At 43.7% G+C, this 22,303-nt stretch overlaps 1 protein-coding gene across 1 annotated transcript in view; it reads right to left on the bottom strand.

Moving 5' to 3' along the window:
• LOC131592728 (meiosis inhibitor protein 1-like) overlaps nt 1–22,303 on the bottom strand; it is a 37,808-nt gene that overhangs the window by 2,079 nt on the left and 13,426 nt on the right. Inside the window, exons 13-28 of the mRNA XM_058864456.1 lie at nt 21,003–21,121; nt 19,812–19,953; nt 18,342–18,453; nt 17,626–17,686; nt 16,300–16,394; nt 15,448–15,622; nt 15,190–15,337; nt 14,357–14,629; nt 11,220–11,385; nt 9,087–9,191; nt 7,315–7,425; nt 6,584–6,765; nt 4,151–4,232; nt 3,485–3,690; nt 2,681–2,762; nt 582–688 (exon numbers count right to left, since the gene is read on the bottom strand). Of these exons, the coding sequence (XP_058720439.1) occupies nt 582–688; nt 2,681–2,762; nt 3,485–3,690; nt 4,151–4,232; nt 6,584–6,765; nt 7,315–7,425; nt 9,087–9,191; nt 11,220–11,385; nt 14,357–14,629; nt 15,190–15,337; nt 15,448–15,622; nt 16,300–16,394; nt 17,626–17,686; nt 18,342–18,453; nt 19,812–19,953; nt 21,003–21,121 (2,166 nt within the window). The remainder of the gene's footprint in view (nt 1–581; nt 689–2,680; nt 2,763–3,484; nt 3,691–4,150; nt 4,233–6,583; nt 6,766–7,314; nt 7,426–9,086; nt 9,192–11,219; nt 11,386–14,356; nt 14,630–15,189; nt 15,338–15,447; nt 15,623–16,299; nt 16,395–17,625; nt 17,687–18,341; nt 18,454–19,811; nt 19,954–21,002; nt 21,122–22,303) is intronic.

The following is a 22,303-nucleotide window of genomic DNA, read 5'->3' as shown; positions in this document are numbered from 1 at the left end:
AAGGAACTAAAATAAATGAGGTAACCTTTTAAATCTGAAATAAGAACAGCAAATACTCACAGACCCATCTTTTATTTGGAGGGGGAAGGTTCATTTTAATAACCCCCTCCTCTCATTCACTGCCATGAGGGCTCTATCTTCAGGATCACATTCCCCCTCCAGCCCACATACAGCAGGGTAGTGTATTGCACTAACTCCCTGCCCTTAGAAGTAAGGTCTGTAAGGTCAAGACTGGAGACAAGCTGTGATGCCAAGCAGCCAGCTTGGTTCCTGACTGGTAACAGCAGTTGCATGTTCTCTGCAAGCTTCCCCGCTCCTCCCCAGGGGTCTTAGATGATATAAATAAATGTTACTAACACCAAAAGAACAGGAGGTGTTCACTAACAGCAGTCAGTTTCTGCAGAGTGTGGAATTTCGCTTGAAAGTATCATTATTAATACAGGGCACAAATATAGTCCCAGACAAAGCCACAGCAGTATCAGACTGTGTTGCATAGCAGGTTAAGTACCAACAACCAGCCCACATGCATTGTACCAACATACTGGGAAAGATGGGGAATAGCCCACCCTTCTGCTGCTCACCAAAGTCATCAACCTGAGAACTTCTGGCTGCAGAAAGGACTTCTGGCCCCCACTGAGTATTGTGAAGAGCAGGAATCGGTGCCACGGCTGTGAAGCAACGTGTAGAGCTGGGAGAGAAGGAGAAGCCAATCAAAGACAGCTGTAAAACTGCCCAAGTGACAGGCTGAACCCAGCTAAGGACAGTCTTCAATACTGAACCCAAGTTTTCCCTCCTAGACCCCACACTGTGAAACACTAAGGGGATATTTTGCACTGTTCTTACTTGCTTTTTAATCTGTCACTCTCTGGGCAATAGTTCAGTCAAGAGAACAAAAGCTTAATAGCTTTTCAAAGCAGAAAATACATATTGTCCATCTTCGTGCTGGTACAGGAAGAGAAACCTTCTCCTGGGGCGCATAACACAGTGAGGGAGTATCTTTAGCTTGGGGTTTTAAAAATAATGCCCTCCAGTTTCAATATGAGGACAACTCTCCTGACCTCAGTTTTTATTTAGCTGCAGAATACCCTCTGGGTAATGAGGAAAGCCCTATAACAGAAGCTGAACAAACTGAGCCTGGATCTGCATCAGACAGTGGACTATGGGACCAGCCAGACTGATGGTGGCAATGCAGTCAGTAGAGAAAATGCTCTTACTAAAGAACATATATGATAATACAATATATATTAGGTAAGACTATAAGTCTGTGATGGCATGAAGTCTTTCCCTGAATGCTGAAATTAAAATGTTATTATCTTGTATTTATTACAGGTTAGGAGAATGGGATGGACAAATAGATCAGCTGATATAACTTGTTATACTATAGCAACTCATCAGAGTGTTAGGTCTCTTCTCCACTGGCAGTCACATAACCTCCCTATTGCTACTACAGGAATCTTTTCTATAAGAAAACAACACTGACAAATAATGTAAAATATTTGGAGGATATCTTTCATCTGGGGAAAACGAGAAAGTACCAGAACTGTGCATGAGCCTGCTCTGCACCTTTGGAAATATCTCTGAACCAAAAGAGGGTTTTAGAAAGCCTCAAGTGAGTCAACTCCTAGAGGCAGAGTCCAGGACAGACTCCTTCCAGTGTTCTTGCATCTTTCAGCCAAATACAGCTATCCTGCTTGGAATAAGGAGGCTCTTGTTATTGCTGTTATGAACTTCAGCACCACAGCAGCCAGAGTGACAGGTTCAGCTGTTGCTGCAGCAGCATTTCATTAGTTTAATCCCAAACCAGCAGAGCCTTCCCATAACTTTTTTTTTTTTTTTTTTCAAATTCAGCCTTTTAATAGCCTCCCTTCAGCTACTGGCTGTCATTCATCCGCAGTATTACGTCTTTATCCAACCACTTCCTCTCTCCCACCAGTGTCCCTTTTGCCTGGTGTTCATTCACTCCACTCCCTTCTCTATTAGTGTTTAAACGACTGAAGTTAACAGGTCAGGGTGCAGAGAACTTTCTGGTTTAAGAACAGAGCCAGCACCTGGACTTTGTGGCAGGGGGCTGACAATAAGCAGAAGGGTCTGTTCTTCCCCTCCAACTGTACAACGCAGTCGTGTTATGTTATACTGAAAACATGGTATACATTAGGTCTGACATGCACTCTGGAAACCAAGGTCAGAATTCACCCCTGGAAATCCAGAATTTCCATCTTCCATAACCTAAGGCTGCCTAGCACCCTCTTCTCCCTTCCCTTCCTTCAGGGCCAAACTGTGACCAACACTGCCCTTTTGTAAGGCCCCTCATGTTCAGATCTTCCCTCCGATATGTTTATGGTATAAAGGTTTGATACAATTGGCCTGAAAGTAAAATACTATTCCTTTACTCCTTACATTCCCAAACCTTTCCCTCCTACAGGGTTGGAGAACTACTCTTTGCCTTCTGGAAAGCATCTTGGTGTCCAGAGCCAAAGTGAAGGTTCATGCCTGAAGGTGAGCCAGACACTGTGATCTCATCCCAAAAAGCACAAGATTAACTTTAGGCACACAAATAGTTTTTCCTATTTGGCATAAACCCATTACGCATTTTCTCCAGAGCGCTATTGGAGAGAGAACAAAGAGCTCAAAATTACTGCAGAAGGGGAAACTAGGAGAAGAAAGAGCATGAACACTTTACCAACATCCTGGTTCTTCACATACAGGTATTCCACTAAGGTTTCTAGGCAGGCAACCACTGCCTGAGAAAGCAGCAAGTCTTTCTGGAATACCAAGAGAAAGGAAAAAAAAGAACCCAATCAACAGCTATTGCAAGTGGAAAATTCATAAAGTGCCAGGATCTGAAGAGTATGCAGCACAGGAAAATAACACCTTTCATCTCCTTCAAGGGATGCAATGTGCTGCAAATTATCTGTCACATCAAGGAGCCAGACAGAGTTATGGCTACTTATTTTGAGACTAAAAAATAATAAGTAACAGCCTCCAAAGAATAAAGATAGGAGCCCAACATAGCTTAAGAGTTAAATGTAAACTGATGTACTACCCCTGGAGCCTAGCATCACTTGAGCAAGTTAAATATATGCTGATGCACTCACTACCCCCAAAAGCACCTTGCCAGGGGTGTGGGGGATGGACTGGGATTTGTTATACTTTTCCTACATCTCTCCCTATGGATGTGGCAGCCCTGCAGAGAAAGAGATGGGAAGACAGAAATCATCACTAGTACACAGAATTTCAGCTACCCAGTTCAGCAGCAGGGAGCACCGCATAGCTTGATTTACCTTCTTTCTCACTGCACTGTGCTGCAGCAAGAGCATTTTCCCTCCTCCTCATCACACGTCTGTAAGGGGTGGAAAATGCAGGCAGAAGAAAAAAAAAAAACAGGCAGCCTCTCTGATTCTGCAACAGGGTGGCTTCTTCTCAAGTTAATGTTCCTGTTTGAAGCCCAACACTACTGCTGTTCCAAAAGCCGTATTTTTAATACCTGCAACTGGACATGCACCAGAAGGTTCTGTAGACTGACAACAAGCGAGAAGACCTGCTGCATGGCAAGAGGGTGCAAGGCAGTGTCCTGCAGTGATGATGGCTGTGGTTGAGTAGAACTTGGGGCTGTGTTTAGGCCAACAATCACCAGCAGGGAGGAGGAGAAGTTCTGTCGCAGAACAGCTCTCAGGAACTGCATGATGCTCACTAGACAGGGAGATACTTATTAGTGTGTGTCAGTGTGTTTCTCTGCTCTACCCTGTGTGTTGGTGCCTGTGCAATAGCATGGGAGTGAGTTAGGAGAGAAAATGTGAGCTTAATCCCACCAAAGCTGTCTGGCAGCTGCTGACCGCTGTAGACAGGAATGGCAACATGAGTTTTCTTGTTCATCTCCTTCTATGAGACACTAACTCAGTTTACACTCAGTTCCAGATGTCACTACCAACCTCCAAGGAAGATCTGTCCAAACACAGAAGAACTTCAGACAGCTCACTTTTGCCATTTCTCACCACCAATTACACATTTACAAAGTCAAATGGACCAAAGTTTCCAGATTCCCTCCAGCACCCCCACCATCCCATTCCATAGTCACCGGTTCTCCCTTGTTGCTTGTATCATGGTACTAATGGCTGCTTCCAGACAAATCCTCCTAACAGATGCAAAATACCTAACAGCAGGATTGGCTTCTTATTCCTGAAGATGACTGCATTCAGGACTTCTTTAAGGTCTACAGAGAGTGTCTGGTGAACCTAGAAGAGAATTAAATAGAAGAGAAAAAGTGGTGCTTGTTTGGAGCAGATAGAAAGCGCCATTAAATACTTCTAGTTCTTAGACACTAACCCATGATGACCACTGAAAACCAAGGGAACAGCAACAGGGTTTCAGGAGGCTGACACAGAAGAGAAAATTACATCATTGGACCCTCATGCTTCACTCACCACTAGTTGCCTGAGCTGCACAGCTTCCAAACCACACTTTACCTTGTCTTGTTCTCACTACTCTCTGCAGGACCTCTGACATGTGGCTGTCAGCCTGCCAAGCACATGAAGTGGCAGGAACAGCTACCACCAAACATGGTTCTACCTTAGCCACAGAGCCATGCAGCAAGACCGAGGAGCCAGGCAGCCAAAAAGCAGCAGTGGCCAGAAGCTGTTATTCCCTGCTGGAGCTGGGGCCTGCTGAGAGCCCGTGGATAGGAGCTATTGCATGGGTGAAAGTGGCAGAGGAGTTCAGGGATTTGGGAACTAGTTGAAACAGGAAAGGTTGCCTTGAGAGGGAAATCTGCAATATATTGTTTCCATCACAGAACAGCCATTCAAGAGCAATAGCATGAAGCTCAGTGAACAGAAGAAGGGTTCAAACTCTCCAATAAGCCAGAGAATTTATATGGGAAGGCAGGTATAAAGATCACAGGGCTGACTCTTTTAAATACTCTTCTGAAGAGGGAAATATTCCACAGAACTAGGAGTAGCTTCTGCAACATGGTGGCAGTGGCTACTCATTTTAGGACTGACAAGCCAAAGTCTTTAATAGCCTACCATCCATGAGCCCTGTTTATTCACAGGGTAGCAGTAACACAGTAAAGATGTAAGTTTGCTATGGCCAAACAAGTCCTCACTATTAACATCAGCCTGAGATGAATGTGGCCATTTCTTGAAGCCATTGTTCTCCCCTAAAAAACTGCAGACTCAGGGAGACAGCCTGTCATCAGCTTACATTCACAGCCACAAAGGTGCTCTTATGAGAGTCTCCAGCATGCTTTGTGCAGCTCCAGCTACGCTGAACAGAAGAAAGAAGCAAGAGAAGTGACTCTTCCACTTCTTCCCCTTCAGCAGAAGATTAGAAACACTAACACTTAGAAATGCTAAAGATTAGAAACACTGAAGCAGTCTTGAACAGTTTCCATTTCCCAGCTGTATCTGTAGTTTCTTTCCTCATCTCTGGTGCAAAAACATTTCTGGGCTGTATATGATAGCACATCAAGCCAGTGGTATTGGTAAAACCAAGCAACAGGCTTATAAGCTGCTAAATGATTGCACTTCAAGGATCAATACGAGCTGAGAGCGTCACTCCCAGGAGCTCAACACTTGACACTGGACACTAGAATGTAGTTTGGGACTGGCACAACACCAGACACAGCCCTGACTTGGAAATTGAGAAGACAGGCTGTACTTAGCAGCTGGCAGAACAGGGCCAGGCTTCATTCCCACAGCTGACAGTCTGTACAAGTACCATGCTCTAAGCCCAGCTCACGCTGACAAAGTAATGGGTGCAGACTTGGTCTGGGCTGGTCTTCTGGAAAACATCTTCCCTTCAGCATTAGAAATCCAACCCTTGCTTTTCTGTGCTCATGCATGCATGTGATTTCATCATCTGCAAACAGGTGTACCAACTCCCAAAGAGCATACTCTGCTGGGCATAACTGCAACAGCAGAGCTCACAACTCATGACATGCTCTCTAACTCTGTATCAAGAGAGGTCTGGGTAGATACTTCAAAAGGAAACATTTTTTCCTTATATTGATTGACATTGGTAAGTGCTTTCTTCAAAGTTGTAAATTCCATTATTAGCTGACAACTCCAGCTTAGATGTCTTGTTGGACTGCAAAGCATCAAGTATAATGACAGCTGCCCACATTCTTAAGAGCTTGCTAATATTGAACACTTACTTGCCAATAATAGGTTCTATTTCACTATTGATCATTTTAGTAACAAAAAAGCAGTTTACAACATGGGAGCTGTGCCTTCCACCTCCAGGCTTCCCTTGAGAAAGGTTTTAAAATTTATTTTGCTCTGTCCTGAAGAGGAGAGTGATCTGGATCAGGAAGGCTGGGTATGCACTTCTCCCTGCAGGATTTGTGCCCTTCTTTAACGCTTCGATGATTCGTGTCTCAGACCTTCAGTGACATGCTAGCTTCCCATCCTGCTGGAGAGGTGCAGCAAGGAATAACTTGTGGACAATAAAAAAAGAGAAATCAAAGCAATCAGATTACAGGCCAAAGCAAAACACCTTAATATATGTATATATATATATATTTACACACATATTTATTTTTAAGGTTTATCCATGTGCTGACTCTGAACGCTAGAGTGGTTCTAACCTCAGTATTGTATCGATGCTGATAAAGCAAAAGGGATGCCACCAACAGCCATCCAGAGCACAGCAAGGCATCCTCAGATGACAGGTAGGCAGGTCTGGAAGTAGGGGACCACAGCCAGGTGCATTCCAAAACCTTCTGCAGGAGTTCTAACAAGGACACGTTGGAGAGCAGCACGGCCACTGCTGCATGGGAGAAACATAATCAGAGAGGGTGATGGGATGGCACAGGTTTAAACCAGCTTGACAAGCATAAGAGAAGTGCAGAGCACACCCCTGCTGCAGTGAGGTAGCCCAGCTGCCACAGCTCATCTGAATAAGGCTGTCCAGCTACTGGTATTCATCTCAACTGCTCAGCCAGCTAATCAGCTAACAACATAGTAGGATGGTCAGTTAGAGATGTTCCCTAGTATTGTTTAATTTTTTCAACTATGACAATACCAGGATATTTCAAGCTAGGCATCAAAGGCCCACTGCTGTGTTTATGAACAAGGAAAATACAGTGATTCTGTCATTCAGCAGCCAATTCTGGAATCATCAGAAGGCAGCAGAACCAAACTAAACTCCTCAACCTAAAAAACCTTATCCAAAGAATGAAATGGTCTTTAATTATAATGATGTGTCTGGATGGAGAAACATTCACCTTAGCTGCTGAGAGAGTTAGAATACAGTCTCTGACTGTGAACCTACAACTGCACTGAAATTAACTTAGCAATCAATACAATCTCCCCTCACCTCTCTGCTGACTACAAGGTGTTGTCTGATGAAGGCTCCAGTACAGAAAATTCAAGGATGGCTGCAGGAGGTCAGTGTCCCTTGGCCTGCATTTCCCACAGAGATTACTGACTGGACACAAAAGAACATGTGTAACATGGTCACCAACTTAACATAGCACCTCAACACATGAAATAAGTGGGGAGGGAATTCAGACAATGTGAAAATAAACAGAGCATGGTACAGACAAAGCAACAGGCATCTGCCCTACAGTGTTTGGCTTAGAGTGGACAGTGCAGTGGAGAATGATAACAGAGGGGAGAAACTGAGGAGGGTATATCAGAAGGCATATATCACATTGGGCAGTAATGAATACAAGAGCAATGGAGTTTAGATTATCTGTTTCCACAGCTAAAAAAACTGTTGTGTGAGTTAGCTGTTTCCACAGTGTGAGTTTGATTCTAGTACTAGAACAAGCATAATGATGTGACTGTTTCTCACAGTGACCAAACTGGGGAAAACCATGGAGAGCTGTGCTCCTCCACTCTCACCAACTTTGCTCATGCTAGGGGTAAAATGGCATGTTTGTTGTAAGCACCAAACACTTAGCAACAATGTTAGTAAGAGTTAGGGAGGGAAATCCAGGACTGCAGGGCCCAGCGAACTGCTGCTGGAGATCTTTGGAAGAGCTTACAATTTGAGTAAGCAATTCTCAAAAAACATGCATCAACACGTCCCTTCCACCTAAGAGGCCTCATGAGAGAAAAGTGTCTTGCACATCCACCCCTGGAGAACACAGTCTGGAGGCCAAGGGGGGATAAATGGAGTTGCTGGGGTAGAGAGAGAGTTGTGCAGAAAAGTACAAAGCAGAAAGCAAGAGGAAAAGGAGCTTGTGACTCCTGGGAGAAGCTGAGCTGTGTTCTAAAATCAAAGCAGCTAAAAAGGCTGGGATAAAGAGGCCATGGTTATTCCATACCCCCAGTTCCCTTGGCTAATGAATGTCTGAGAAATGCCACTTCTTTACAAAGGCAACACAGGCAGTCCTGAGATATGAAACATTTCAAATTGAAGGGGATAGTCCTTCAAAGTCTGCTGGAGAGACCAATTTGGCAGAGCAGGGAAGAGATGAGAGGATGGGCCAGCTGAATTTTCCTCCTAGTATCTATTTTTTTTTCACAGCCTATATGAACCTCCAATAGCCAAGTACAAAGGCAGAAGTCACCAAGTAAGGATCACCAGACAAGACAGCAGGTTATGGCATGTTAAAGAAACACAGCCTTCTCTTCTGTCTTTGGCGTGGAGTGGGGAAGGCCTGCAGTTGTTTGGGAGCCATATACTCTGGATTCATATTCCAAGGTAAGCCCAGTTTCACTAGACTGCTGGCTCCTGATAGCTGATTAACAGGACATGACTTTGGCCTGAACCCCACAAGACCGTTATAGCAAGGATGGACAGGAAAGGATGATTCAGGAAGAACACCAGCCATGTGGCCATGTGCCAAATCAACAACAGTCACTGACCCTGAAATCATGACATGGTCAGGGGAATACTTTGGCCACCTTGTGAGATTTCAGACAAAAAAATGCATTGTAAAAGCAAGAGGAAGAGAACCTGGGTTTTGTTAACTGAATTAGTTACCACAACTCTTTATGATGGCTATGAAATTATCTCAAAGCAACCATTATTATAATGCAAGGTCAATCTTCTCTCAAATGACAAAGAGCAAGCCTCCAATCATCTTATGGAACAATTAACAAACACTTTTCTGGGAGAAGATGGATGCACATACTCACCCTGGTGAAGCAGCTTGAAGTCTGTGCTGTCCAGCTCCCTTATGCCCTTGCTCCGCAGCTGCACCAGGAAAAGAAGGCTCAGCAAAACAGGCAGGTTCCTGTTAGCTAAGAAGGGCACAGACAGCTTAGCTTGTGAGTGAACTCCAAACTGTTGTACCTTAAAGCGTGCCAGGAACTGTTAATTTTCTGGCTCTGGAATAAGGACACACACACACACACACACACAGAGCCACAACTTTACTCTCATCTCTACAGCCTCTTCTGTATTAGGTCCCCTTTCTGCCACTCTGGTTTGGCCCGAGTTACACTTGAATCCTACCCACATCATTTTAGGAGCAACTAAAGAAGGGGGGAAAAAGAAGCTGGGGTCATTTACACCCATCATGAGCCATGTAGGGAGCATGTTCCTCACACTTTGATACTGCTAATAAGCTAGAAGTCATTAGCCCTTTCTAGACTGCTCTCTTCCTGCCCACTTGACCATCACTGTCACACTTTTGATAGCAGCCCAGATGGACAGCATTATTCTCCTCCATCTTGTGAGACTGGAAAAATGCTGTCCATCCCATCCCACAGGGCAGAGCAGAGACAGAAGTGAGAATTTCACACAGCAAGCCTGTGTGTAAGGAAAATGGGGCTACTTAGACCACCAACCCCTAGGGCAATCCCTACTATTCACTTTTTTTGCAGTGCTGTAAACAGGTAAAGATTCTGTATTGTATAAAGCCATACCTACAGAAAGCAGCTATCACCTTCAGTTTTCACAAAGGCTCATGAGTTTTCTGTTTTGAGGAACAAACACTTATGGGTGTCTTTAATGTTAACATATTCCTGATGGAGTCCCACTGTTGGGCCTCTTTCTTGTCTAAAAGCAGGCTACTGTTTGAATAGGGATGCAGATCCCCTGGACTTAACTATCTCAGGCCTCACAGAGGACTGCCTGTGTGCTGGGAGACAAGGAAGTCTGTCTCCAGAGTACATCTGGTGTTTGACTTTCTGGATGGGCTGCCAGGATGTCAGTTAACAAGTTCAAGATGCAATATGAAAAAGAGCCACACATTTTAGTAGAAGCAGAAGGGCTCAAATCTTGCAAAAGCTCCCCTAGCTCAGTGTCCTACCTCCATCACCAGTTGTTTGGAGGAATAGGTCTGATTCCCACCATAGGAACTGGATACTTTGCCTCCCTCCAGCTCTCAGAATCCATAGATCAGTGACAGAGGGACATGACAAGTTCAAATGTGCACAATTCCAGACAAGATCAGACCTAGAAGATCTTGTAGTCTCATGGTCTACCATGCTCCTGCTTTAAATGCCCCTCCTCCAGTCTACTGATTTTGCTGGAGGTAAGGCAAAAACACTTTCCTTCTTCTTGTCTCCATCCCAACTGCTGCACAACAAAACACTTGAAACAGAGCAAAGCTGTTAAAAGCATTAGTGGCCCCCTCAGAAACAAGTAGAAGTTGTGCTAAGTCCCCATCCTAAAGGAGCCAAGGACATTCTAACACTGCTCCCTCTTTCAGTTCAAGCTCACAGACTGCTTTGCACAGCACTTTTTACAGTGGGACACCAGTTCCAACATCAGAGACAGGGCCAGTAAAGAAAACAGGGATTTCCCCCAGTTACAGCCTCACTCCCTTTGAGAGACTTAACAGTTATAAGATCTGGTGATAACACAGGCCCTGTTTGGGGATCAATATCATGAATGATTCAATCTTTGCTCCTGGTCTCTGTGTCCTGGGAACTGTGTATACTCAGGCATACCTACCTGTTTTGCACAAAGAAGCAAAAAGGAAGATGTCTTTCAGCCACCAGTTGGGCCCCTATTCAAGCAGGAAGACTTACCAGCACAGCTCTCCATTTGAACACTGACAACAGCATACAAAAACCTTGCTTTGGTTTAACAATCACGTTTTGAAGCCAGAACAACATGAATTAGAAAGAAGGCGCTCACTTCAAAATGACTCTCTGAAAAAGGAAACTAAATTAAAATATATTTAACTAAGTATAGTTCATAAATTTCTTCGTGCAGGTAAGTACTAAAGCTACTCAGCAGTTCAAAACCACTTTATCCCAGACTGTGTCCCTGCCGCTAGTTGATCATACAGCAAGACCAAGTCACAGAATTGGGGTCACCTTGTAGGGTGGCTGAGCTACTCTCTACCAGCAGCTGCTGCAGAATCTGTAAAAAACGGCTCCGAAGGAGGTCACAGACAAGGACATCCTCATTTCTTTCCAGGAAGGTCCTTAGAGTAATCAACACCTTCCAAGCCACTTCCACAGAGCCTGAGCAGACCAGGTCCTGCAAAGGAAGAAACACACACATTACCCTTCTACTCGGATTAGGCAGAAGTCACCACTATTTAATACCATTATGCTAATCTCGTGCCTTGGGAAACAGCCTAATAAAGCACCATTCAGATTAAGTATGTCCTGATTAAATAGAGAACTGAATAAAGCAGAAGGACTCATGTCTATTAGGCACCTCTGAGTAATATCCCACTTAAAGAATGATTTGGCTCTGTAAGTGCAAGGGTAACATATGTTTAAGGTCACAGTTTTAGACAAGTGAGACCTAAACAAGAGAACAGAATCTCTGGTACCTCTGCTTTCCTTGTTGTTTTGAAAAATCAGCTTGCATATTAAAGATGCTTGCCTAAAATCAAGCTTATGAGTCAGTCCATAGTTCCTAACTTTCAAAAGGCTGGCAGCTTCATATGTGCAGTAGTAACATAACTAATCTGCATAAAACATATGTAAGCTGGGTAAGCAATCAAGCACAGGAAAGGGAAGAGTCGTGTACACAGCTCACAAGCTTGCCTCTTGACTACAGGGCTCTGTCTGGAGTCTCTGGGCTGAATCCCACAGCCAGTAGCCTTAATTTGGCCATAGTCTTCATGTTGAGGTGTGTAACATTAAATTCACTTGCACAGCATGTACAGAGGCAGCTGTATAAATATCAGACAGAAAAAGCCTGGTAGTACTGACCAGGACTACTGCATTGCAAATGGTAGAGTTGAAGAGGTAAACAGGAAACTGTACAGCAACTGAGCCTACAGTCTGCCTGGACAACTTGCTGCCTCTCTCAACTGCCTCACCCTATCACACAGCAGTAATTCATCCAGACTTCGATGATGCAGAGGAAATGGCTGTGGAACCCCGTACCCAAGGAAAGCAAATAAGGTAAGAACAGGCTGTCTGTGCCAGAAAAAGCTGTCTAGTTCTGAGCCAAATTTCTGCCTCTACCAGAGACCTTCATGAATAAAGGGCAGGGAGATGTCTGCACAATCATCTCTGCTGACATAGATCTGCTCCATATGACATTCATGAACGTAAACTAATGTCTCTGTTCTCTGAGAGAGCACCTCAGACCTGGAGCATGGAGAAGACAAGTGAGACAGTGTGTCATCATGACTACATTCATCCCCAGATGAACACACACAGCACAAAATGACATGAACCAGTGGCCACAGCCTTCCTGGTCCTGGCAAATGTACCATTGTGTTAATAGGTTCCTTCCTACCCAGAAGCTCAAGGTATCAGATGAAGTCACTAACCATCTGTTATATCTAATCCAGACAATTAAAGCAGAAAGCAAATAAGTCATCCTTGGAAGGACATTCATTTTTGTTTCACTGTACCATGCAGAGGCCTTTCCACTCCACTAGTGCACTCTGAGGCTTAGGTTATTCATCTCATAATTTTCTTTACATCTGACAGTATATTTATCTTTCCATAGTGCACTGTTTTATTAGTCCACCTAAATTCAGATTGATTATGCTCTTCCACAACTGAAAGGTGAATTGTCAAAGCCTGTGATTTATTACAACTCACTTTAAAGACTGGAACAGAACTAAATGAATTTACTTCTGCAAGAGCATATGGCAAGACAGAAAAGGGAACCAGGAATTTTGTACCATTCAGGGAAGGGAGATGCTGTTTATGTTTTGCTTATTGACAGACCTTCTTCAGTGTATGGAGTGATAGGTTCCAGAACTACTAGCAAAGGCAACAGAGTGGACAAGTCTCATGGGACACTTCACCTCCTTAATTTTTCCTGATATGTAAACTCACTGATCACTTTTCCTAATGCTCTGCAATGGTATCAAGCACCTGGATGTTGTTGCCTACTCTGCAATGACATCCCAACTGTGAAAGAGCTGCCCTACATGAGAGCACTCCTGTCAGTCATTTCAGTAACCTCAGATATTCAAATTTACTCCATAGCCTCTTAGATCAGAACAAACACGTTCTGTAATGCCCAATGGATTCCCACTCAGAGTCAAGCCTTGCTTCCTCTTATTTCTTTACCATCTGTTGATATGGGTTTGCCTTTTCAATGATAGTTTTAATTTCTCTAATGGATTGGAGAAGAAATATCACAGCTCTTAGCTTTTACCCTTACAGGCAAATCTCATGTTCTTCTGTGGCAAAGTTAGCAAATACTTACTATGTGACTGGCTCAACAGTCATGGGACAAGAAGCAGATGATGGGGAGAGGCGACAGGTGACAGGAAGGTGAGAGCAGTGGAAGTGAGAAAAGGCCTCTAAGCAGCCATCAGGACACGGATTGTGTCGTGATAACATTACAGAGCTCATTACACCAGCTAAAGGCAAGCACACTAGCCTGCTGCTTCAAGGCCCCTTTCTCTCCTGCACTGATTAATTTTCCCTGCCACAAGACTTTTATTTTATCTTTTAAGAGCAATAAAACATGTTATTTGCACAACATGAAAATTCAAGGGTACTTCAAAATTCTCTGACAAGAGTCTCCAGTTAAAACCAGACAAAATGAAAACCTCAAACAAACAGAAAGCTGTGTGAAAGACCTGTTCTCTGCACGCTGCTTTTTCAAAGTTCTTGTTCATCATACCCTTCCAATCTATCAGTAACAAAGCATTGCTCCTAAATCTGCAAAACAGCTTCTTCAAAGACTGGCACTGAAGAATCTCAAGTACCTAGATGTGTATCTGAATAGAGGAAGGAATGGGGTTTTTCATGGCATACATCAGCAGCACCCTTCATATCCCTCTCCAGCTAACTCTCAGAGGATCCCTTCCTGACACAGTAGATGGATGACACAGAAAGAGATAAAACACATACACAGTCCCATTTTCCACATAAGGCTTCCCTGGCAGGTGGAAGTCTGTGTATACACACATGCCCCCTTCTATCAAAATCCTTGGCTTCATGACATCACTAAAAGTTTAAGAACCAAAAAGCCCCTAAAATCAGGGCCAGGATAGCAGCCTGTCCTTGTGAAAGTCACATACCAGTAAAATAAGCAAAATGCTGGAATTGCTCTTCAGTATGGGAAGCAATGGGTTAGCGCTGTTCAGCTGATCAGACATGCCAAAATCACCTTCTTCAGCCTCAGAGTGCTTGCAGTCTTCCCAGGAAAACCAGAGTTGGAGGATTTGGTGTCCAAATTTCCCCATAAGTTCAGAGTAGCTTAGGAAGAATTTCAGCAGGAGAGGACAATGGACATAGACCAGGCTCAGATCTGGAAGATTATCTAGGATCCTTCTTATGGTAGACAAAGACCTCTAGTAAGAGGGAAAGGGGAAGTGGGACAGAGAAAAAAAAATCACTAATACTGAATTATAAAACATCTGAAGTGATGAGACTTTACTGTGAGGAACAGTCACACTGCCTTTTCAGCAGACAATCAAATACATCAGTTAAACATCATTTTATGAACCCCATTTGCATCACAAAGGCTAAGAAACTTGTAGGCTTTATACAGAGCTCAAAGCTGTGCAGCAGCAAAAAGCCATATGGGAACACTAGAAAGCCTGCTGCAGAGGCTGGAGATGCGTTTGAGAGACCAAAGCTATGAAATTTATTATATTCTGTATGTGAATTCACAGCCTATCCAACGCAATTACACTTCCCACACATACACAAGTTTATTCTGTCAAATCTATATTCCCCTGTGGATTTGCATAGTTAACTTTCCAGAGTGTAGATGCACTGCGCAGTCTTCACTCATTCACTGCTCACCACCTATGCCAAAATACTTTCCACAAGAAGGTTGATGTGAGTGGGGAGAAACCTTAGTTTCAACAAAAAGGTTCCAAGAGGTAGGCATGAAATCTTCTTTTACCACATCCAGGGCTTTGCCTTTGTCCTGACAGACAGCAAGGAGGTAAAGTGCAGCTCTGAGTATGTGTGGAGGGGGACAGTCTCCATGGTCCTGTGCTGAGAGGAGAAAATTTCTTACAGCTAGAAATAATTCTGCCTCTGGAACAAACCTGCAATGAAGGAGATTGGAGTGGAAACAGTAACAACAGATATGCTTTACTCACCAATACATGGTATGTTATGGCCACAAACCCACTTGCTTTGTATACTCTTGGCTCACCTGTCTCCGAAGGTGTAGGCAAAGTATAAGAGCAGTATGAAACAGTGCTGATGGCTGCAAAGAGACTGATCCAAAAAAAAAGGCTCAGGGGCTTCAGACAGGAAGAGAAGGCTTTCAGCAATGGTGAAGTTTAACTGAGGCAGACCCTTCTGCAGGAGCTCAGACATCTCTTGCTCTAGAAATAAAAATATAAGCAAGCAGGAAATGATGAGCATTGTCTGTGGAACAACTCCACAGTCTGCATACACCAAGCACACCTCTATGATTTGGCATCAATAGTGGTGTGAGACCTGTTTCAACAGAGCTGGCTTCAAGGATGAAAAGACATTTCTGTTTGAGATTCCAAGCCCTTTGCTGATGTTGCCTCTATGACCAGCGACTGCTAATAGGAAAAGTGTCTTTTCTGATGTAGAAACTTTCATCTCATTTGTTTGGGACTTACTTATTATGGAAAGTTACAGTATCTACAGGAAAGATTTATAGAGTATTCCAGAGGGGAAAAAAACTACCTTTATCTGCAGATGTGAGTGACTATGTGGCAAGTAATTTTTTTCAATTAAGCATGCACATCTGTGATAATAAATGCCCCCATGTAAACAAAACCATAGGCAGATGAAATGCCTTATTTCAGGTAGGGTTCCAAACTCTTCAAAAGGCAGTGTTTTCTGTGCTGGTCCTTGTTGGACCAGCTTAAAAACAAGCTGGGGAAATAAAATCTCTCAGTCAAGCTATGTGTGTCCTACTTTTCCTTCTCCTTTATCCTTTTCTAATTTTTTTTTCACCTGTTGCCTAACAACAGGGTGGCATGGCCTCAAACTAAATGAAGCAACCTTTCTCTTTCCCCAAACTTGCCCTCTTGAGAAGTTCTCCTCTTCTCTGTGGCTGCGTAAAGGTTCAGGCATAAACTGCAGAGGAAGCTGGAACAGGTGTGATTCAGGACAGGATTACTGTGAAGAAGAGCAGAAAAAGACAGTAAAGAAGACTAGAAAGATCCTTTTCCTACTTCTGCTATCACACACTGTCTGCCAGAACTTCATTTTACTGAATGATCACATGCAAGCACCTGCCCCATCACAAGAAGACTCCAGGAGCCAACCTAGGCTTCCAGGAAAATGGTGAGTTCCCAATGGACTGTCAGCTCACAGATGTGGTGGGCGTGTGCAGTGACAACAATGAACATGTTCATACCTTGGGCCAATGTGAGTACAGTGGAGTACTCTCACAACCATCACACCTTGTCTACACAGGGAGTCCTATAAGGATAGGATCCCTGACGCTGCAGAGAATGGGAGGTATTTAAGGGTAGCTCACAATACATGATTCCACTGGCAAACAACACTTAGATTTTTTAGCAATGACATTGCCAGGGATGAACACTGAGGAATGCAAAAATATTAAGTAAAAGGGTGAGAACAGCTATTTCCAGGTATTTCTCTCTCTCCAACCATTTCCTTGCAGAACAGGACATAACCAGACATCTTTAACACACCATCCTTGGCAAAGCACAGTGCTCTATTCAGAAACTGAGATCACTCCCACCACACACCATTCACAGGTACAAATGCCCCCATTTGAAGTTCCATATTAGCAAACTGGACTAGGAGTGCTGTGTGTTTTGTTTACTTTTTTTATGAGGTACAGTCACAGGAAAGAGGAGGTAAAACATCTCTACAGACTCACAGAGAGTCTCCTCAAACACTCTTCAACCTAGAAATCATAGCCTCTACTACAGGAGATCCTTTGCAATGCCTGCTACTGAAGCCATCCTCCTCTCCCCCATTTCTAATACACTATCACACCATGAGGAAAAACAACAGTGGTAGTATATGCCTAGGAAGCCAGAGCTCAGATGGAACTGATGCTACTGGTACTTCTCTTCAGAACACCCACTGAGCTGACTACTCCAAAGTCAGGCTTCTTTATCTCTGTGTAACTCACGACAGAGCACAGAATTCTCACAATGCTGTGTATATCCATCCGCCCCCCACCCAACTGCTTCTCCCTTCTCTCACATCAAGCTCTTCCATTGTCAGTAGCCATTTACATTTTTCAGTAAGATACAACCATTCTTGAGTCTTTCAGCCTCTCATCTTGCCTAATCAGGTGTATTAGATAAGGCATGATCTACTTTCCCATCTGGAAATTTTTGGCTCACTTACAATGCACATGTCACAATACCTCTGTACAGAGCAAAATCTGGCCTTCACCTCCAGTGTCAGTCGGATGAAGGATGAGGATGCTAGACAGAGAGCAAGACAGAAATGCCAAAGGAGCACAGAACATGTATGATAAGAAAAAGACTAGGCAGATCCCATAACCACCCCCACACATCTCCATACAAGCCTGGTGAAGAGGGCAGGCCACCTCAGTAAGAACACATATATTAGGCTGCATCTCATAAAGTAAACTACTCCAGGTTTGGGTCTGATGGAAGTATCTGAGGTTCATTTGTTTCCTCAGGAGGAGAAGTGAATATTTGCCAGTTTCACATGTTTAGAACTGAGGAATTGTCTACATCACCTCTCTGATGTGTGAAAAATAAGGCATACATAGACTAAGCTAGGATTTCTACATAGTAAAATCCCACCAACAATTCCAGCATAATCCCTGTCTACAGGAACAGTCAGTTCAATTCTGAATTATTCCAGAGGGAAGGATAAAGCTGACACAACATTCTTATCCAAAATAAAACCTGTCCCATCATCAGAGCTAGACCAAATAATTTTTCCATCCTGCTGAACATGACTATGCACTCTATTCTTACTCATATATACATGTAATAGAATCCTCCACATAAAGTCTCAATGTTAGGCTCGTTGCCTCAATTATATGCAGTAGCAGCAAGTCCCACCAGTTAGGAGCACAGAGAACATGATCCCACAATACCCTCATACCCAGCTTCTTGGAGAACTTATTCCGCATGCTTGGCACCACTGTAAAGAGGGTACTGAGTGTTGAGATGAAAACCTCCGTCACTGATGGGCTGACAGCCTTTTCCAGATAGCTCTGTGGAAAGACCAATAGATCAGGTGCACAAGATGCTATTAACACTGAAGGCAGCAGCTTTCTTCCAGCCTCCTGCCTGCCCAGAAAGTCAGGTTTCTAAATCCAAACAAATAGAGTGGCAGTTCTTTTACCAAAATGCCTGGCAGTATAGCAGGCTCAGAGAGCACTCTCCTCTGCCAGCACTATGAGCTGTGCTGGTAACTCTGCAAGACATCACACCAGACAAGGAACTTCTTCTGGATTCCAGCAGTTAATGCACAGTGACTGATATTACTGCCCACGCTGCCCTGGAAGTTACTGCTCTTACAGGTCAGATGGCTAATTCTCCTATACAACGTAGGACATATGTTTAAGTGCAGCTCACTTCAGCAACACTTAACACCTCTGCTCAGCATTTCACTGAGCAGTGGCAAACACAGGCATTTGAGCTCTCTACAGAGTCCAGCCCTGAACTGTTTAGAACTCAACTAATTCTTGTTGAAGGTCACAGGACGATTTGCTCACAGTCCATTAATTTTTACCCAAGTTCAATGAGCAAGAAAGAGCATGCTGACTCCAGCTTTGCCAAACTGGACATGCACTGCACCCTCCTGTCAGGGAGGAGAACAGCAGTGTCACTGCAGCTGCCTACCAAGAGATTGGTCAAGAAAACACCGACCAGAACATCTCCAAGCTCCTAACAACTGCAAGAATTCATACACCTGTACCTGTCACAAAGCACAAGCAAACTTCACTAAACATTAGGAACCACAACAAAAGTCCCAGTTTTTTGACAATTCTGCTTGAAGTGTCTTAGGGACAGGCCTGTATGGAGCACTAAAGCCCTCATGAGTCTTCACAGCTACTTTTTAAATCATGTCACAGGCCTTACTGAGGCACAATGCTTAATTCTGTCCTTGCTGTGCAGACTGGGCAGCCTCATCAGCACCTTCTGGGAAAAAGCACAGAAATTAAATTGCAGGTGCAAACCACAGCTGCTCTCTGGGACGCAGGCAAGTTTTGAAAAAGTGGCACAAGGGGAAACAGCAGTTTTCTGACACATCTGGAGCTGCAATGGATCCTACAGCATGGTAGGTAGGCTATGGGATTACACAGTCTGACGAAAGACACTGACATCTACATGGAAACTTTATGAATTTCTGCACCCTCTGAGAGCAGAAGAATGAACCTTACAGTTTTGCATGAACTATATAGTTCCATATTTGGCTGTGGAAAAGTGGCAAATGCCACAGTTGTTCTCAGTTTACTTGACATGACCTCTTCCCAAGAAAAAAAAACATTTGTGCAACCCACTCTTGGTGCTTGAAAGAACCTTTCCAGGTATCCATGGAACAGACCAAGTTCAAAAGAAATCCTACCATGACCATGGGGATGCAGAGACTGTCACAAATCCTCAACAGGAACTCAGAGAAGTTGCTTAGTGTGTCTTTGCTCTCAGAGTTGGGGGCAGTGAAAGCATTCTCCTGGGCCATGAAGTCACCCTGGAATTCCACTGCTAACCTACAAACACACAGTGGATAACAAAGGAAAGAGGAAACCTCCTTACTCTGTAAAGGAAGTCAGCAGATACTACATTTTAATCTCAATTTCACCGTAATTCAAACACTTGATGGGTTGGAAACAGGAATTTGGCAATCACACTCAGTTACCTCTTGAGTGAAGCTATTAACAGTTATCAAGGTTGCACGACAGTACACATTGGGAAAGGAAGACTTAGTTTCTGTGAAGAAAGCATCTGCTGTGAGAAGCTCGGGTGTGGCAAGACTGGTTTTCAGCCATATCAGAGTGCCTGATGCACAACACAGGAAACCTTGAGAAAATCAGCCAAGGGACCATTTAGCTGATATAAAATCCATGACAGAACCTGAGTGCCCTCTAATAACACCCCAAGACTCTGGGTCAGTGCAGAAAGGCATGTCTGCTTTTGACTGAATTATCTCAGCCAATCCAAGTGATGCAATGCAAAAACTAATTTGGCCAGACTACCCTAAAAACTGATCCTGATTCATCCTAATTCATACACAAACTCATCTACCACTGTATGCTGTGCAGCTAAGGGTGCCAAATGGTGCTCTGATCCAGCGAAAGAGGTAAAGTTGGTGCCTATAAACCCATTTTCAGTAAGAGGTCAGACATGAGCAAATCCAAGGCCAGCACCTGGAGCAGATACACATTTGTTACATGGTTAATCCCCTCTGGCAGTGAAACCACATAGCACAGGAATCTGGTTTCACACATACCTTCCAATAGTTCTTATATTATCATCAGTTTTGATGAATTTTCAAGTAGGCCCTCAAAGCCCAAAAACATTAAAAGAATGGATAGGTCCCAGGCAAATTTCATGGGAGACATATCCAGGTATCACAAAATTATCACTATTAATACATACCCCTCACTCTGTAGTTTCACTGACCAGTGCCATGCACTGAACTCTCACCTGTGATATTTCTATGGTGGGGTTGGGTGGAAGAACATAGTCACAAAGACAGAAGAATGGACAGACATAGACACATACCACCCACCCACACACCTTCCTGACTTGTCCTCACCTGCAAGCATTTCTGAAACTTTCCAGGGTATTGAGTAAGAACTGACCATGTCTCTGAGGAACTCTACCAAGATTTCTGTTTGCCGGGTGACTCTGAGACACTGAGAATAGGAGATCACCCTGTTAAAGGAGAGACGTCTTTAAAATCTTATGTCCACTTTCAGAAAAAAATAGCTTTCTCCTCTGACACTAGCAGCAACAGGAGAAACAACAGATTTCACTTGGCTCCTTCACACAATTTTTTCACTACTGTGCTTTCCCCAAGAGGGCAGAGCTAAACAGCTTGTATGCTCTTCCTAGGGAGGACAGAGTTATGGAGCTACTAACTCTGCTCTTCCCTGTCTTTAGAGTCTGTATTTTGACCTAATCTGAGTTTTAAGCATTTCACCTAATGGAGCTTTAAATCCTTCTGAGAAAACTTCTAATTTTTTTATTTTCTTTCTTCCAAATACTCTTGAGACAATGCAGGATAATTCTTCTCCTTGCTTAGCAATGAAATCTTAGAAGCTCTTCTACTTTGGCTCAGAGTTTTAAGCAGCTATCCATATACTAATTCTTGTTCCCACACAGCATCCCACTAACTTAAGCCTGAAGCCAACTGAAGCATCAGAGTTAATCATTTGCCCAAATTGGGAACAACTTGGAACTGAAAATCTGCCTTTAAGCCTTAACCTGTTGTGGTGGTCTTCTCCATAATACCAGAGGAGGACACAGCTAGACACTGGTTCCTGGCAGTTCAGAACTCCATCTCCATTTCATGCTGAGATACCTTGGCAGAGGTATCATCATTTCCCCTTTTCTCCCTTTAAACATAGCCTGGATATCCTCACTGTCTGTCTAATTTCCTTCCTGTGAAGCTCCTAATTCTGAAAGGGACACCTAGCTCTGTGTGTGTGCAAACTGACTGGCCAACATCTGCCTATGGGACAGAAAGCACTTCTGCCTTCTTCCGGCAAAGAGGGCCAATACCTGGTACCACAGAACTTGGGTCTAAAAATAGTTCATCAAGAATTTGGAGTTCTGCTACTTCTTTGAGCATCGAGGTGTTCTTGTCACTACTGGCATGCAATCTAAACCTACATGGCTCTAAGCCTACAGCAAGAAGGCTCAGCCCTTGTCTTTTCATTAGCCATCTGCACGTGGGGCTCTTCTCAGAAGTGCAGAGGTCCCAGCAGCACATCACACTAACTGTGGATGCCAGGAATAGGGAAGGATTTATAGTTCAAATAGTGGCTAACAACTCCCTTGCTGAAGGATCACAGTGCATATATGGTGACACTCTTGATCTAAATGTAGAACAAG

This window comes from Poecile atricapillus, chromosome Z (genome assembly GCF_030490865.1).
Source record: "Poecile atricapillus isolate bPoeAtr1 chromosome Z, bPoeAtr1.hap1, whole genome shotgun sequence".
NCBI classification, from domain to species: Eukaryota; Metazoa; Chordata; class Aves; order Passeriformes; family Paridae; genus Poecile; species Poecile atricapillus.
Note: the sequence above shows the minus strand (reverse complement) of the source record. Positions and strands in the feature narration are given on the sequence as shown.